Source organism: Leuresthes tenuis, unplaced genomic scaffold, assembly GCF_036924035.1.
Source record: "Leuresthes tenuis unplaced genomic scaffold, fLeuTen1.0.hap1 SCAF_21, whole genome shotgun sequence".
NCBI lineage: Eukaryota > Metazoa > Chordata > Actinopteri > Atheriniformes > Atherinopsidae > Leuresthes > Leuresthes tenuis.
This window is the reverse complement of record NW_027325375.1, coordinates 10538396-10557098: the sequence shown is the minus strand read 5'-3', so window position 1 is coordinate 10557098 and position 18703 is coordinate 10538396. Positions and strand designations below refer to the sequence as shown.

The 18703-nt window shown below is 41.6% G+C and overlaps 1 protein-coding gene across 2 annotated transcripts; it reads right to left on the bottom strand.

The window, feature by feature from the left end:
- Positions 1 to 1450: 1450 nt before the first annotated feature.
- On the bottom strand, positions 1451 to 17225 carry dtx2 (deltex 2, E3 ubiquitin ligase). 2 transcript variants are annotated; one of them, XM_072374658.1, is made up of 9 exons: positions 16627 to 17225; positions 15544 to 16132; positions 13756 to 13814; positions 9633 to 9857; positions 8302 to 8369; positions 6414 to 6581; positions 5623 to 5784; positions 4047 to 4136; positions 1451 to 2771 (listed from the first exon to the last, which is right to left on the bottom strand). In XM_072374658.1, exons 1-9 carry the CDS (start codon positions 16937 to 16939, stop codon positions 2532 to 2534), a joined length of 1914 nt encoding a protein of 637 aa, XP_072230759.1. In that variant the 5' UTR covers positions 16940 to 17225; the 3' UTR covers positions 1451 to 2531. The 2 variants fall into 2 exon arrangements, with proteins under 2 accessions (XP_072230759.1, XP_072230760.1); XM_072374659.1 differs by lacking the exon at positions 9633 to 9857.
- Positions 17226 to 18703: the final 1478 nt, after the last annotated feature.

Below are 18703 nucleotides of genomic sequence, written 5' to 3'. Positions count from 1 at the left end.
AGTTTGAAGCATTCCAGTACCCATGTGTGTCTCAGTCTTAGACTTTCATGTAGTCAATCCATATGCTGCACAGATCCACAACTCTGATCTTAGTCGTAGGTGATTTTTTTTGTCTATTAGTGGTTGATGTTTAGCTGGGTTTAGCTCTGGTGTTGCTCCCAGTCCTCATCCTGGCCCCGTTCATGTTTTAAGCCATGGGCCTACTCGTCTTATCCGCTATGATGCCTGACAGGAGCTTCCATGTTGTGAAGTGGCTGGTAGCTGGATGGAAGCACCTCATTTGGGGAATATTTCATTATCAGGACTGTCTGTTTTGGAGTTGACTATTGTGGGTGGGTTCCATGAGTTAGTTAATTTGTACTGCTGGGCGTTCATGGAGTGCAGTTAGTAGTAGTGCAGGCATGCCCACTCTTATCTGAACAAAGCAGGCAGCACAGTGAGGATCATGTTCTTTGTTTTCTCCAGTGCTTTTAATAAACTTTACTTGCGGCTCAGGTATTTTAAACCAAAAACAGTAAATGTAAAAATCTATTAAGACAGAGTGAAATTCCTTGCAAGTGGTCATGTTCTCCATTTAACATTTCCACTTAAAAAAAAAAAGTTTGTTCAGCTCGAAGTAGTTTCTTCAAGCCTCACAAATTACTTGAATTTGCATTTTTAGCAAATTCAAGGTCCAAAAAGACCTTATGAAGTCCTACAGGAGCCAATGTTCGCAGCTCTAGTATAATATTAACCATATATTTGAGAATAAAATGAAAGAAAATTTATGTTAAAAGCGGAAGATTATTCTTGAAAAATATAAACCGATTTTGAATTTGATGCTGCAGCGTTTCCCTTCACACTGTATTAGAAGTTGGACTCTTTGATGACAGAGCCATGTTGTAACCTGTGTTCTGTTTCTGTTTGGAAACCCCTTGTTGCTCCAGAATCTGCGCATATCATTCTGAAAATCATTGGAAATGTTGATTTCTGGGTGTGGTCGCGCTTCAACTCACATTTGTAGATGTAGCAAACACTGTTTTCACCAACAACTGTTTTCAGAAGGGTTCCTGAAGTCATGCAGAGATTTATTGAGTAATCAATAACATCCAGCTGTATTGACAGTTGTATTGATTTTCAGCCTTAAAATATCTGGATTCTTTGAATCCTGTTGTTCTATGGTGGTGGAGTGTTTTTATTTTTGAAAGTTCATTGTGATAAACTGTTTAAGCTGTTTATACACCCCTGTGCCCATCTTCATCTCTGACAGTCAGCCATGCAAGTACAATTTTGTTTCTCGACTGCTGACCCATTACCAACTAAAGAGTTGTGAGAAAGCATTAATGCTGGCCTCAGTCAAACTGTTCAAACAATTGCACTTTTGTTATTTTACACACCATCCATGCCATTCTAGAAACAGGGTTGCAGATGGACATCTTCAACGAATAACTCAGAAGCCAGGGACAATCACATTTTGCATCATTTCTTTATTGCAGATACTTTTTCCCCCCAATTTTGTCATTGTACACGTCAAGACTCAGTTGAGCAGCTGTACTGCAGTATGGAGAGCCGCATAAACGCATGTGAACACAGAGGGTTGCAGTCTACTGGAATATGAATACACTGCAGCTTTGTGTGTCTTGTTTAATCAAGACGAGTCTGATGACTTTGATTGTCACACTGTCAAATCTTCTGAACCAGCACTTTCTTTAAAAAAAAAGAAAAAAAGAAAATCTCATCTCAGGGTCCATCCTTCTCCAAGGCTATGAAGCTTTCTATGATGCAACCATGTCCCTTCTTACATCCATGGCAACACAAAGTAACACAAACTATGTCTGCAGAATGCACACATGGGTGCATCTGCTCATCAATGTGTGTTAGGGATTTAAATGGAACATGGTCCTATCTAAAATAAAAATAAAGCCAAAACAAACAAAAAGAAAACTATGGCATTTTTTTTTTCATATCTTTATTTACAACAGTAAAGTATTGCCTCCTCTCTTCAAATATATACTGATTTTGCTACTTGAAGTTTCAGTGTGTTGCAGTGCCTAACGAAGGTCGCCAGCACAAACACCTGACTGCATGTGTTCCCAGTTTCAGAACAGGTTTACTGCTCTTTACGGGGAAATCGCACATCTTGTCAGCTAAATGCACGGTCAGAACTAAAGTGCTTAATGAGATTTTCATCCCCAAAGTAAGCTCCCCCTTCCACGGCAACTGAAAACAGGGATGCCGATGTGGCTTCAATGAGAAAAAAAACAAAAAAAACAACAGTGTGTGGGAAATGTTTGAAAGAGGCACAGACTGCGATCAGCCCCGTTCTTTAGCTCAGTCTCCTGGAATACGCGATGACACACGATCCATTCTCAGAGGGCAGCTCCTTGCAGAGATCATGTTTCGCTCACTCTTCCCCTTCGCTCGCTCAATGACATTTAGGCAGACACTAACGGACACGGGTTGCAGGATGTCCACCTGCCGACAGAGGAGGACTTTGAAGGGTTAACTCGATGGACAGCAGTGAGTGAGTGTGGGAAGCTGGGAGTGGTGGCCTAGCTGCTGCTTCCTGCGGGTTTGAGGCAGTCTTCTGTCACACCCTGAGAGGCCAGCTCAGACAGAACATTGTCCAGGTAGTTGGGGTCGGGGTAGCCGTGGCCCGATAAATTGGACAACATCTCGGTTTTGTGGTGGATGCCGTTCCACACCACTGTGTCGGGCTCCCCGGTGGTGCTGGAGGTCCCCACGGTGAAGATGAGGCGGCGCATCCACGCCACCTTCAGCAGCTCCAGAACCTTTTTGACAAAAGACAACAAACAAGAACTTGGTTGGTGCGAACGAGTCAGAGCTGTAATGACTCTTCGGTTTTTCTTGCAGTAACACTAAATAATCAAAGATTTCCAGCGCCTCTGTGGCACAGATTTTAGACTTCATGATTCTCTGAGATTGAAATGAAACAAACTGAAATAACCATCTGTTTACAGAAAAAAAGAACAAGAGTTTTGTCCTATGTTTTGCCATCTTTTACGATGGCATAAATCCTACGCAACATGGAAATATTAAAGTTTGATTTAAGCCCCTGAGCATAAGCGGAGTTCTAAAACAGAGTAAACGGATGAAGTCACTGTAGTTAATCGCTTTCTGACATGAACTGGTGAACAGCTCCTGCTGTGTGCTGCACTGTGGGACAGCCTGGGATATTTCATTATCTCAAATCCATTCAGTAGGGACAGCACCCCACTGAGGACTCTGATTATAAGGGTGAGTGTATCACTGCAACTGGACTCATTTTTTTCCCCCCAATTTCCCAAATGTGAATTACAGAGATCATTTACAGTGTAGCAGTGCACGGCTGAGGTTACCAGCAGGCGGGAAATTCATCGTGAGGCACAACATACTGACCACAAAATATTCATGATTCAATTTCAGATACATTCATTACAGTTTTAAGAGTTTCGGGGAAAAGCTTTTGACCAGATAGTGCTCGTCAGGGGTAGAAATACTTTGCCAAACACCGATGAGATGCAGAGACCTGAATATTCTATGCAGCTGTTAATAAAATGTTCAACCTCATATTCTGAATGAGGAACTCTTCTATGAATCTGGAGTGAGCTGTAGGCGACAAATACCATTCCATTCCAGTGATAATCTGCACATGTGTGACCTGCTACGAATGTTTTCAAGTCTTTGCAGCTCAGATTTAATCCCAGCAGGAGGCTGACATGCTGTTTTCCCTCCATCTTAAAACAGAGCCCAACCATCACATTACCACCATTGTTTGCTTGAGAGAATAAACGACCAGACCTAATGTGGCTGATTTGGGTTTAATTGGGTCCTTTCAAAGTATATGAGGACGTGCCAGTCTCACAGCATGTTAAGAATTTTCAATATTTTTGTAATTTAAGGCTCATAAACATGTGCTTCCCACTGTACAAAGACCAGATGCATCACGAGTATAGCAGTTCCTCAGGTTTTACTGCATCAACCTGTCCACCAGTCACAGTCTCAATTCGCAGTCAGAATCATTTATTATGGCTGTTCACACTGGCTGAGCTCATCGTTTTAAATACCTTCCTGCCCTTGTCGTTGTCTGGAAGGAAACAGAAACGAGGGAAGCCTCTACAGGTGTACGGCTGTCCGGGGTTGGGGTGCTCCGGGCCCTGGTGGAAGAGGACAAAAATTGATCAAAGTTATGGAGTTTAATACCAGAGATCAGCTGGAACAAAACAATAATCTAATAACTGCTTTTGTTAGCCCAACAGCTCAATACAAATCCCATTTAAGTTTATGTAACTTAAGATAAAGAGAGGACAAAGCACTTTGCTGTAAAGAAAGAATAAAACTGGACTTTTCCCAGAAGAATATCATAAGGGGCGGGGGGGGGGGGGGGGTGGGGGAGACGACGACGACGACATAGTCAGCAACAACACTCAGGTAGGCTGCAGCATTTAAACAACGCTCAGTTGGCACTAAAGGGCCTTACACCATTACACCACCAGCCTGAACCGTTGATACAAGGCAGGATGGATCCATGCTTTCATGTTGTTTACGCCAAATTCTGACCATACTATCTGAATGCTGCAGTTTTGGTGGGTCTGTGCGAACTGTAGTCTCAGTTTCCTGTTGTTAGCTGACAGGAGTGGCCCCCGGTGTCTTCTTCAAGGCACGTGTTGTGCGTTCAGAGATGGTATTCTGCATCCTTTGGTTGTAACGAGTGCTTATTTGAGTTACTGTTGCCTTCCTATCATCTCGAACCAGTCGGCCCATTCTCCTCTGACCGCTCACATCAATGAGGCATTTTCATCCACACAACTGCCGCTCGCTGGATATTTTCTCTTTTTCGGACCAGTCTCTGGAGAGATGGTTGTGCGTGAAAATCCCAGCAGATCAGCAGTTTCTGAAAGACTCCGACCAGCCTGTCTGCCACCAACAACCACGCCACGTTCAAAGCCACTTAAATCCCCTTTCTTCCCCAGTCTGATGCTCGGTTTGAACTTCAGCAAGTTGTCTGCTTCTAAATTCAGACAAAACTGAAGTCGTTATCTTTGGACCGGAGCGCTTCAGGGAGAAATTGTCTCACTATATATAATCATATAGTTACTTTAGATGGCATTTCCTTGGCTTTTATTACTACACTGAGGAACCATGGAGTTATTTTTTACCAGAATTTATCATTTGATGCACACATAAAACAAGTTTTTAGGACTGCTTTCTTTCACCTTCATAGTAAACATCCTATAGTTAAGCTGCTATAGGGCTAGGCTGCTTGGGGGCCTCTTATGCCACACCTTTTATGATTTCATTGGATTATGATTACAATGAATTGGACTAACTGGCTTGAATGGGACTGTATTATTGAGGTGCCTTGAGATGACATTTGTAGTGATTTGGCGCTATATAAATAAAACCGAATTGAATCATCACTTTGTACTATTTCTACCTAAAAGCTTCTTTCTTAGGGTCATTAATTAGTTTGTCAGGTGTGTAGAAGAACAATATATTTTATAGGCTTATAGGACCTTATGAAAGTCTGAGGTGGGCTGGATCAGGTCTGCCTGCCAGCAGTTCAGCTCTGTCTGAACATGCTACTGCCATATTTTTTTTTATTTTTTATTGTTGACATGGTGGCTCAGTGAGCAGATGTACCTGAATGCCAGGAGGAATGCTGTAGATAATCTGGATGGTGCCACAGTCTGGATGTCCCGGCAGTGACTGAGCAATGCTGTAAATTTCCATCTTGCCTTTGGGCTGGGTGCCCGTCTTCTCTCCATAGATTGTCTTACAAGAGGGACACTGCAAGCTGCCGTCCTGCAGGAGAGAGAATCAGTATTCTAAACTGAGCATATCGCTACACACTGTCGATGCAACATCTGCTCCGTTAAATGTTCCACCAGCTTTTCTCATTTGATAAAAAATTTTTTTTTTTTTCATGGATGGTGAATAAAAACAATTGAACATGTAGCACCAACTCAAATGCTGAAAATATTACATGTTCAAAGTGTGCTCTTAATTAATGCACAAATCCAGAGCTGCCCACACAAACCTCCCACATGTCTGTTTTTCTTACAGAAATGACTGAATAACAGCAGGTGTTCAATGATGTGATGTTTATTCAATTAGGCAGAAAATTCTCAGGTCACCCTTTGAGTTCAAATAAATTATATATAAATTATAAATTATATATATATATATATATATATATATATATATTACCAAGCAACCGGAAGCCATTTCTATGACTTCAGTCGAACCCACAAAGCTAACCCCACCACTGCTGGTCTCCATGTTCGAAACACTGAAGCTCTTATCGCTGAGCACGAAAAAAAACCTTCAAAATTAATACTTCCATCACACATCAACTTCATTTACTTGAGTTTTCAGTCAAAGTAACACTGCAATTGTGCGATAGGATATTTCACTTTCTAACAGTTGTGTACCTTTGTTCCATTGTTGTACATGGCCAGCATGCAGAGCATATGCAGGGTGTGGCCACATTTGATGAACTTTCCCACAGCGTCTGGAAGGACGCTCTGGCCTCCTTCCTCGGACGGCGTCGTCTCGTAACCGGACGGATTGGACAGTTGATCCATGCAGATAATGCAGTCCTGAATAGAAGATAAATGGTGTACACTACCGGTCAAAAGTTTAAGAACACGCCAAGTTTCCCAGTTATTTATTGCAATGCAAGTCGTCCAATGAATAGCTTGAAATTGTACAAAGGTAAGTGGTGAACTGCCAGAGGTTAAAACAAAAGGTTAGGTTACCCAAAACTGAAAAATAAAGTAGATTTCAGAATGAATTATTTTCAGGGAACAGAAAATGGGTTAACAATTCAAAGCTGTTCTGCAGCTGTGGAGGTCGATCAAGCCTTTGAAGCTGGTGCTACTAATTCCTACAGGTGTTCAAACTCTACCTGATTACCCCCCCCCCCCCCGTCTACATAAAAGCAGTGTTGGAACACACTGTGGTACCATACCCTCGTGAGCATCAGTTGAACAGTATTGTACTGCAGAAAGTAGTGTTTTGCTACAAAAATGGCGAGAAGAAGGCACTTAACAATGTAAGAGAGACAGACCATCATAAAGTTAAAATGTAGGTCTTTCCTACAGAGAAGTTGCAAAGAAAGTGAAGGTGTCAGTTTCCTTCACCATCAAAAGGCACTCAGAAACTTGAGGAAACTCTGACAGGGAGACGTCTGGCAGACCCAAAGCCACAACTGAATCAGAGGACAAGTTTCTGAGAGTTAACAGCTTGCGTGATAGGAGGCTCACAGGACAACAGCTTCAAGCACAGCTTAATAGTGTTCATAGTAAGCAAGTCTCAGTTTCAACTGTGAAGAGAAGACTTTGAGCTGCAGGTTTGACAGGACAAGTTGCAGCAAGAAAGCCATTGCTCAGACGTCAGAATAAGACAAAGAGGCTTGCTGGGTCATGAAGCAGGAAGAAGGTATTATAGACTGATGAATCACAATTTGAAATCTTCAGTTCATCACGCAGGATCTTTGTAGGATGGTTCCACAGCGTGTGTCATCAACTGTCAAACATGGAGGAGGAAGTGTGATGGTCTGGGGCTGTTTTGCTGGATCCAGGGTCGGTACCTTGTACAGAGTAAGAGGCACCCTGAACCAAAACGGCTACCACAGCATTCTGCAGCACCATGCAATACCCTCTGGTATGTGCCTAGTTGGTCAGGGGTTCATCCTACAGTGAGATAATGACCCAAAACATAAGTCCAAGCTATGCCAGAACCACCTCAGGAAAAAAGAACAAGATGGTAAACTTGAAAACATGGGGTAGCCAGCACAGTCTCCAGACTTAAACCCCATCGAGCTGATTTTGGGACGAGCTGGACAGAAGAGATAAAGCAAAGCAAACCTACAAGTGCCACACATTTATGGTAACTTCTGCAACAGAGTTAGGAAGAACTTTCTGAAGAATATTTGGTTTCGACTGTAGAAAGAATGCCAGGAGTGTGTCCAGCTGTCATATCAGCCAAATGTGGCTACAGTCAAAGGTTTAGAATAGATTTTGGTCCATAAATTGATTCTATGATTTATTTTATTTTTTTAGCTTCAATTGCTTATTTGTACTATGCTTTCATTTAATTTCAGAATGCAATGAGACATTAACGTAGTAATTTCCAATAAAAAAAACTAAAACTTTTGACCGGTGGTGTATGTTGTGATTGCGTATGTTAAATATAAAGACAAGACTTCAACAAGGAAATCATCACAGATGATTCTGTGACTAGTTTGCCTTTACAAAAAGACCACATATCATTTGTGTGTGACAGCTGGAAAGACCCCCCCCCCGGCGCAAGATCTACCTCATCTGGCACTGCAGCCACCACTTCCATGTAGCGCTGAATCACCTCCTCTGGTCTCTGAGCTGAAGCTGGAAGAGGGGAAAAAGGGAGAAAATGCAACATGATGAATGACCAGGTGAAACAGGACAGGTGCTAAAACATAAAGCCAAAGAGATGATGGTAAAGAGATGAGATAGAATGAGATGATTTTCTTCACAACAATGTTTACAGTTCAAGTCTTTCTACCTCTGCTAATATTCCAATAAAGGTGTCCCATCGTGGCAAACATCCTAAACACAACAGAACATGCAAATACATGAGATGAAGAGGCCACGTCATAAGAGAACAGAAGATGCAGTGACGAACAGCATGAGGGATGGATACAGATACTGACTGAATATATTCTGCTACACATAGTACATGCGAGTGTCAAGTCCATTTAGGAAACTATTTTCTGCACTCATCTTCGAGCATCAATCTGAACTTTTCATCATCAGCAACAAAGCATATTGGATAGCTGAACTGAGCCAATATTACCAACACACATTGTCTTTCTGCTTTTTCTCCTCACTGCCAAGAGCTGCTAAGAGAGCTCAACTGAAACTGAACATGAGTTGAATTTGAAAGCTCTTCTATGTATTAGGTTATCAAGGAACAAATCCGATTGTGCAACTCAATATTTTGCATCCTTCCAGGCTGACTTGCTGCTGCAGTGAATGATTCTTCACTGCTTAGTTAAGTCAGTGTAACATGGAGGCAAAAAACATGAAAATGCCCTCTGCTGTCTTGTTCTTGACAAAAAAAGGAAATATCCCACTTAATAAGGAGGAACCATCTTTATTCTCTTTTTCCCTTTTTTCCAGTTCAACAGCTTGCTGGACTTGCTGCAGATCAGTGATGTTCAGCACTAAAACCAAAGCTTGAATGAACATCAAAGCGATGATTTGTAAAAATCGTTGATGAATGACAGTAAAAAGTGTTTTAGTACAGGTTTGTTCTTCACCGATTCTGCAGAACAACTCCAGTGCTTCTTATTCTTATATCTATTCTTGTATGCGTGGGGAAATCTTGTGACTATGACGGCCATAGTGACTCCTGTCATCCTCACTCAAACATAATCCTGTTTCTGCATTTGTGGTTTCCTCCTTATTATTTCAGGTTCCCCCCCCCCTTTAGTCACCCATCTTTACATTCTGATAGAGTGGATGAAGGAGAGATCACATGAATTAAAAGCAAAGGAAAAAAAGCAATGCAGGATGAAATGTCCCTCAAGCCTGTTGAGATGACATCTACACTAATGGAGGGTGATGGAGAAGAAGAGATGGATTGAGGGCTGGAGGCGTGGTAGCTACCTCTCCTGTGCTGCCTCTTTGCTCTCCTAACTGAACTGCTGCTGCTGCTGCTGCTGCTGTGGGGTTTGCTGGGCCTGCTGGCTGGGGGGAGGAGAGGAGGAGGAGGAGGAAGAGAGAAAGGAGCAGGCTGCTGATGCTGCTGATGCTGTGGCTGCTGCTGTGGGAGGGGGGCAGAGGTGAAGTGCACGCCGAGTCCCACTGCTGACATCAAAATGGAGGCCATGCCTGGAGTGGGGTGGGGTTGGGATGAGGCGGACAGGGCAGAGTGGGACGGGTGAGGGTTGAGAGCAAGTGGAGAGATGCAGGAGTAGAAAGGAACAAATCAAAAGAATGAGAAATGTAGCAGCAGCTGACGCTTCCACTGCGACCCTCATTCATAAAGTCAGACAGCACTGAAAACTTTCATTTTCAAGCAGTGTTTGTGCCGACGAACCAGTCACGCTGTCCGTTTAGTAGAGACAGATTTAGTAGAGACAGCCTACATCTCCTGAGCTCAGGGAGAATTATAAGAATTGATGGCGTTGTTATCAGCTGTCCAATATGGTCACTTAAGGTTTCAAAAATACCGTGAAGGAAATGCCAAACTCTTACGGAGTTTCCTCAGCGTGAAATGGTCCCAAAGTGTTGAAGTGGCAGCCGTGATAAGAGCTGGCTGAATTCTCTAAATGCTACGGAAGGGAGCCTCAACGCTCCACTTAGTATCCCCTTTACCACAGGAGACGCTTTATGAAAGGAGGAGATTCCATCTCTCAATTTGTTGCTGCGGGAACTTTTAAAGCGAAGCTCGATCATTTTCAGTACCGACTCCGAGTCATATAAATAAATACGAGGACCGGGAAGAGTGCTCAGTGACAGAATAACTTCCAACCGCATCCAAGGCTTCAAAACGGCCATTCTCAAGCCAGTGACTAACGTCAGGTTGGTTAGGTCCTCCTCTTATATAGAGTTTATGTTTTAATAATACCAGCTGCTCTTTAAAATCCATTATATTTGAAACGGTTTATTAAAAAAAAAAAAACAGACTGTCAAAATCAAAACATAACACAAAAGTGTGAAAGGTAAACGAAAAAGTGTCTCAGTGACTGACACAATTCAGCTCTGATTCAACAGCTGTACTGTTTTTTTTTTTTTTTTTTTTAAATCAATTCCTACAACAGATGTCATTCTTTTCTTGACTGAGCAAAGAACTGATGCTGCTCCTTCCACAAATCTTGTAAACAACTTTGATATGCAGATTAGAAGTTGCTGTTATACAGTTCGTGTGATCGCTTAAAACAACCTAACATACTGCATATATCCTTTAACAGAGTTTCTAAACGTAAAATGGGAGGCAGAGCCTTCAGTTATCAGGCCCCTCTCTGTGGAACCAGCTGCCAGTTTGGGTTCAGGAAGCAGACACCTTCTCTACCTTTAAGATTAGACTCAAAACTTTCCTTTTTGACACAGCTTATAGTTAGGGATGACTCAGGTGACTCTCAAACATGATTTAGCTATAATGCTACCAGCCGAGACTGCTGGGGGACCTCCCATGATGCACTTCTCCTCCCTCTGCTCTCTTGACTCTCCATGTACATGCAACATTATTGTTGTCATTAACTTGCGTTTCTCTTTCTCAGTGGGTATCCCTGGCCTGGTGTTGTGGTGCTTTTTGTCCCTTCTTTCCTGTCCTCTCAACCCAAAACTGGTCAAGATGGCCGCCCTTCCTGGTTCTGATGGAGGTTTCTTCCTCTCCGCTGTAACCTCGTGCATGCTCCGGACGTGGGACTGAATCGAAGAGAACATTCGATGACGTCTGTTGGTTTTAAATTGGCATTGTCTGAATTGGATTAGTTTGGATTTGAATGCACTTCCTTTAATTGGATTTTGATTGGGTTACACTGAATTGGATTGTGGACTGTATTTCCCAGGTGCCTTGAAATGACAGTGGTTGTGATTTGGTTCGATATAAATAAAACTGAAACGAAAATTCTTTTAAACTTTTTAAAGACTAAAGTTTCAAAGAATTTTTAAAAATAAAGAAACAAATGAAAAATTAAACAATCTTAAGTTAATTCGGTACAATCAAGGCTTTATGGAGCTCCAGCCTCACTGAATCTGGAATGCTCACAGTGGCTAAAACCGACAGCAGAAGATGAAAACATTTACTGGCTTAATGACTTCTCTCTTCTTGTGTTTACACAATGTTTTCAGCTAATTTCACACAGGACTTTTAACGGTGTGGCTCGTTTGTAATCCTAAATTCATTAGGAAGATTATCTGAGGCGATCGTTCCGACAAAATAGACGATGTTCACACTAGAGCTGCAATGTTTTCCAGTCCAAGAACGCCAATGACGAGCCAAGCAGTTCAACACTCATGTAACAGATAGCCGTGTCGCTTGGTGAAAGTGATCCGCCCATTTAAAAAGTCAAAAGTGTTCATTACGGTGCTTACGTGGGACTGAGCTGCCTGAGCAACAGAGAAAAGCAACATTTATAGTTTTTCACATGTCCATTCAACCTCCAACAGCAAAGGAGGAAGTAATATTGATATTATGTGCTTGAAAAAAAATGATGGTTGGCACTGATTACCATTAAAGTTCATTACTGACTTCTGAGTATTAAAACTGTGCATCTGGAGAAGGTTTTTCAGGAGTGACCTTTGATTTTAAATGATTTACTGAAGTCTTGGTTCGGTGCTCATCACTAATGAGGTTGCAGTATATCAGCCTTCTCCGAGCTGACGGTAATGATTCAGTCCGCTCGTCAAAGCCCAGAACCCGAATTGTAATTTCAGAGGCGTGCGACAGGGAAGGGAAGAAAAACATCGCCTTTCGATATTTTTGCCGTTTTATAATGACTCTGCCGTCAAATTCAACCTCTGCTGGGAAAATCAAAGCGTTCAATGTGCGAACGTGCGCCTCTCAATCGTAGAAACTACGGTGTGGAACTCTGAATGACAAACACTCTGACTCTATGACACCTTTAAGCCATTTCAGAATTACAAATGTGAGGCCTGAGCACACTTAGCTGCCCCGGACAGGACTTCACGACCCTTGGTTAGATCTTTGTTTGCTAAAACAAAAATCTTTCCCCGAGGACTACATCAATTCAATTATTTTTCTTTAAGTTATCTCTATCTTATACTTACTCAGCTAAATAATTTAAAGCATGCTAATTTAAATGAAAGTGTATTCACTTTTTAAAAAGCTCTGTCTTATAAATAGTGCTGCTGGATTTAAAATTCCGTCTGATCTGAATCATATTTAAATATTATGAAATGACATGGTATTGCATAATGCTGACACCATGAACTAAGCAAAATGAATATGCAAGGTGCAATACTTAATGAATATTTTCTGTCCACAGTTCAGGCTACAGATTCCAACCCAACATCCTGTCGTTGCTGATGAGAATCCAGATATTTCTGACAGCAAGTGTGTGCTTAGGACAAAGCTGCATCCAACTGTGATGAGAGGAAGAAGCCAGAAATACAGATTCTAAAGCACTTTTTTTTTTCTTTTTTTTTGGCACATTTAGATTCTGAATGTTTGGGTAATCGGGGCAGAAATGAATGCTTGATTTATAAAGAGTCTTTAATGAGTGAAATTGTTCTCACATATTTAACTTTTCGCATGGAACACGTTCAGCTGCCAAGAACCTTTTGGCTCGTTTTTCCATCAAAAGAAATTTAGTAAAGTCTTTATATTAACACAACCACGGAAATGATATGGAAGAAAAGCGTCTGAATGAATGTAAACGACCTGCCTGAGGTATACCGTTACATACATGTTTGTAAAATCATTGCTGGATGAGCTGCGTTACGGGATCAAGACGGAAAGCTTCAGTCAATCACACCTTTTGCTTTAGACCGCAAGGGGAAATTTACAAGAACAAGACTGTGTGGGGGCTGTTTTCATGTATACTGCTACATATACAGGCTGTGGTTTCATTTTCATTTTTGACCCCCACCTTTCTGCTCTTTCAACCATATCATTCCTAAAAAGACTGACACTCACAAGACAAATGTGGAGCAGTGAAACCTAAACGACTAAGTAACTATTAAATCAAACCTGCACCCAGCTGGGTCCAGGACACAGTGAGCAGAGGAAACACTTAGGATGGGTGGTGAGTGACCCGTTTACCTGCCAGGGCAGAGCTCACGCTGGTGGAGCCATTCAGCTGGACAGAGATGGAAGGAACACTGGAGGCCAGGAAACACAGACAGTGACATTCAATCAGTAAAAACAGCAACAATGAAACAGACAGGAAGAGCAAAACAAAGACTAGGAACTATTTTAGTTTTTCCAACGCACGTCAAAGATTTAGCATCTTTAAAGAAAGCTTAAAGCTTTGGTTTCCATGAAGAGAAAACCTGCAAGTGAAATAACTGGAGAGGTTTATTCACCTTTGCTACAATGGCTGAAAACCAGCCCAGTAATGACACCAGCAAATGACTGATTATTCATGTCTGAGCCTAAATAACAACTCAACACTGACTGTAAGCAGAGGATGGCTTAACCGTTGATATGCAGATGGTCAACAGCCAACAAACCAATATCCTGTGCAAAACAACCATCAAGGAAAACAAATGGGCAGCTTTCATTTCTGAGGTATGATGGGGCAGTAAACACCTTTTATGTTCCGTCGTTTTCGTAATTATTTGCCGAGTCTGTAAAATGGCAGACGTGATTACGATGGCCAAGAGTAAAAAGGGCTTGGTTCAGTCCAAAATAAGTAGGTAGAATGTTAAAATCATGTAAAAGTGATTTATGAGCCAGAGTCTGTGCTGTTTTTTTTCTGTCATTATTTATAACTGATAACTTACAGGAAGAAATCACCAAAAAATAAATAAAAAACCTTCATAAAGTGGAAACAATTGTGTCACCAATGCTGGGAGGTCCTCTAAACTTTCGTAAAGCCAGTCAAAACACACCAAAAACAACAACCTTTCTCTGGATATTTCAACAAATATTAAGCGTATGCAACAACTGTAAATATTTAGACAATTAAAGTGTAACAAAAATGGACCACATCCAGGGTTTTATATGAGACAATTATTACTTTCCAGTGGCTGGGAGAAGAGAGAAAATTAGTCCCCAGAAAAACTGTACGTGGAACCTCATATTTGGTACACCACTTAAGTTAGTCATTTGTCTTTGGAAGCAGTTTTTTCAGCCATAAAAGGAAATCTATAGTGTGCACTTTTTCACAAGCTGACACAATTCCCTCCAGTCTTAATGAAATGTCTGTTGTGGAAGTAACGCCTGCTGACCGGTTCATAACACCACAGAGAACAGCGACTAACATTCATGACTGTTTCTTATATGGGCAATATTTCACCTGTGTTTGTTTTTTGAAAGAGCTGTTAGGTGATGCATTCAGTGACGAATGGAAGATCTGATTTTCTAATGGGCTGTATAACTTTGTAAATTGAATTAACTTTTCTGTGCAAATCTGAAAAGCTCACTCAATGGCACTTTTTCTTTTCTTTTTTTAAAGGTGTTGTTGTTGGCTCTATTTGCCCTTACTTAAAGGCAGCTATGGTTGTGTTTTTTTCCTCAGTTGAGTTGGAGTTTGCAGTGACTAAAGACACCAAAATATATGCTCTTAAGCACAGGAAAAAGCTATTTTTCCATAATGTTTCCACTGCAAGAACAAGAGGAAGGGAGGTCAGATGACGCAGACGAGAGTCACAGGAACTGAGCCAGAGCAAACATACAACTGTAACAGTGGAGCTACAGACCATTCCTGTTTAACAGGATGGGTCAACCAAAAGACAGACAGGAAAGACAAAGAGGATGGGATGAAGGGCCCCATGCACTCCTTTCCTTGCAGCTAGCAGAGTCAGATGAACACCTCATTGCTGTAGTTTATTGTAATTTATCAGTATAAAACCAAAAGAAAATCCATCACACATGTAAGACACCAACCTTAATCCATTGGCACTTGTAGAACTGGTCAGATGTGGTGCAGATATTTGACTACCAGACACTGGTGGAGGCCAAGGGCTGCCCCAGGACATTCCCCCGACAGAGAGGGGTCTCCTGGGGTACGGTGAATAGACAGAAGTTGGGTGAGCAGCCGCAGCCCTTCCTGTTCCTTGGAGGCTGGGTCGGTTCAGACTCCCTGAAGAAAAGGAATGTCGTGAACGGCTGGGCATGGGACCTGTGCTGCTGTGGCTCAAACACTGCTGACAGGAGCAGACAGGGCCTGACGGAATGGCCGGAGGACCAGAGGAGGCCAGTGGGTAAGGGAGATTACACTGCCGCCGCACCTGGCGCCTGAAGCCCGTGGATTTATTAACTTGGGCCAGCGATGTGAGATCCACAATGTAATTATATCCATGTGGGCCCAAGTCTGCCGTGCCTTGGCGGGCCTGATAGCTGTGCTCCAAAAGGATGGAGGTTCGAGTCTCATAAGGAGTCCAACCTCCTTCATCATTGGCCCATTCCCAGTACACACCACTGCCAAGGCCTGAAGACTGGGCAAACAGAGATCGACGCACGGACCTCGTCTTACCTGAAAATAAAGAATATGGACCAACAATTCAAAGATGTATTGAGCAAACCCACACTTAAAAAAAATAAGCCTTGTGAATCTAAAAAAAAAGGCTACATTGTTGAAATGTACTATGTTCTGGCATTTATGTCCAGATTTTAAGATTGAAAGAACACTGTTCTTAGGGCTCAGTCATTTAACGCATTTATAACATTATAAGGAGGAGCTGTTGTTTTTCCATTCAAACTACAATTACCTAATAACATTAAACAAAGAGAATAGTTTTAAACCAGGTTCAGAGGCAGCTATGACACACTGACCAGTGCTGAGCCCCAAAACATTAACCTAACTATCTAACTATCTTTACTTGTAGCCCATGTAAGCTAAAGCTACGCAGCTACAGTCCAGACAACAGGGCCCGTTACATACGCAAAATACGTGGAAATTATTTCAGCGTTGTTATGAGGAAACGATTATATTGGGAATGGGTGTTAAATGTCGTGCCGTGTTTTCACCTGTGTCCTGTCGAAATTGCTTTAAGCTTGGTATGTCGATGAGGTAAGGCGACAGGCTGGGGTCTGATTGTCCGAGGCAGATGCTTGTTGAGCCGGGTCCTCCACCTCCTCTATGCCCGCGCGGTGAGAGACAACGCTCGATGTAGGCGCTCACCTGGCCGCTGTAAGGCCGCCAGTAGCCCTGGTCATCCTGCCATTCCCACACCGCTATCATTGGCTGAGACTGTCCTACAGATCCAGAAGGTGTAGCTGGCACAGTGGGCCCGTTTCTCGAGCCATTTACTCTGGCACAGGAACCAGACACAATCGCCATATTCACCAAGCTAGCTTAAGCTAACGACAACTCGCTCTGGTTAGCCGATTGTGGTTACGACGAAGACAAAGTCTGCCAGTGAGGCTAGCTTGGTTCGTTAAAAATCTCCATTATGAATGTGTTAAAGCGCCACTGAATAGGTTACGAGGTAACTATCAAATGATACACAACCTAGATTAACATGTAACTGCATGTTTACAAAGCTGTTGCATTCAAGAAAGCCTGACTGTACGTGAATAACGTTAGCTTTGTAACAGCATTACCAAGGTTCCTCCTCTGCTCTGCCGTTGCCTTCAAGGACTATCGGAACCATCGCAACTTCTGTCGATAAAAAGTGTCTGTAATTGGCTCCAGTTTTATTCTGTTGGTCTCAAACCTGCTCTCACTATAGCTTTTGATTAAAATATTGACACAAAAGGACGATCACATTAAGAAATTGAAATTGAACTGTGTCTTGACAAAAAGTTAATACGTATTTAATGTTCTCATACAAAAACAACCCAAAGTTAAGCATTACACATCCATCTTTTAAAGATAAACTGATCTCTGAATGGAAATATTGTGACTGGCTGTTGCTGGTGTGTTTTTATCTCATGACGAAATCCATAAAAAAGGCTTCTGGTTATGAAATTTTGTTGTATTAGATTGTATATATATATATATATATATATATATATATATTGTATATGAATGTATTTTTACAGTACTTCTGTGTTTGATGGGACATTGTTTTATTATCTTCCAATGCTTAAGGACCAGTTTTCCAAATGTGGAGCACTGAAGATGCATCGAATACTGGTATCCTCTTCAGTGAAATCAGCTGTAATACAATAAAATTCAGCACAAATCTCTTTTGAAGTGAAGGACCTCAGTTTCTTATCTCAATCAATAACACATTCTTTATTGCCCTCTGGTTTCACCACTTACAAAAGTGGTTGTGTGGTGATATATTCATGGAGCGGTGGATGGAGGTAGGTAGTCCTTAAAGTCGACCACAAGTTAATTAGTCATCACTGACCATTTTTCCATTGTTAACACACAAATATTTTCAACAAAAAATTGTGCATAACGATATTTTGCGAGAAATCCAAGCACATAGATCTCATTGCTTCTAAATTAGAAGCCTTACAAAGTGTGCATGAATAGTGCATTCTTCTTTTGCATTATCCCCATTTGCTTCATCCTCTTTGAAGCATTTCTGCCCTCAACTAGCTATAAACATGAACGACATAAGTAACGAGGTGTCGAAGCCTTCCAAAGCCTCAAGCTGATTGATTACACTTTTATTGAAAAACATTTTTAACAATGCACACAGAAATACACTTAATACTGTCGAGTTGGGAGCAGCTTTCTTAAGGTGTCCCCTGACTGGGCTTATGATCAAATATGTACTGATCAACCCCTATTTGTCGTCAGTTGCTATTCATCAAAATTTGTGTCTGAGTTTTCATGTATAGATGAGGCTCAAATAAATTGCACTCTGTCCACAACAAATAAGTGAAGCAAAATTAACATAACAACTAAAGATAATGAAGACTGTGTTTCTTTTATATACCTAAATGACAATAGAACTAAACAACTGACTCCAGACAGAACGTGGTTTAAGTCAGTGATGAAATGAGATTTGAGAATTCCGTTTAACCAGTAAATTGACACATAATAAGTAAGTAAACATCCTGCTGAGTTCTCCCAAAATGACACATGTAACACCAGACCCATGTAGCTATAAGGTTAACGTAACAGTTAATACAGGCGTTAGTATTT

Bases quoted from the DNA above. Each gene is read 5' to 3' on its own strand.
- dtx2 (XM_072374658.1), bottom strand. From the start codon at position 16,939: ATGGCGATTGTGTCTGGTTCCTGTGCCAGAGTAAATGGCTCGAGAAAC. The intron at 4,137-5,622 runs GTACATCTGCTC...CTCTTCCACCAG, and splicing joins GCATTCCTCCTGGCATTCAG to GGCCCGGAGCACCCCAACCC. The intron at 2,772-4,046 runs GTATTTAAAACG...TTTGTCAAAAAG, and splicing joins ACAACGACAAGGGCAGGAAG to GTTCTGGAGCTGCTGAAGGT.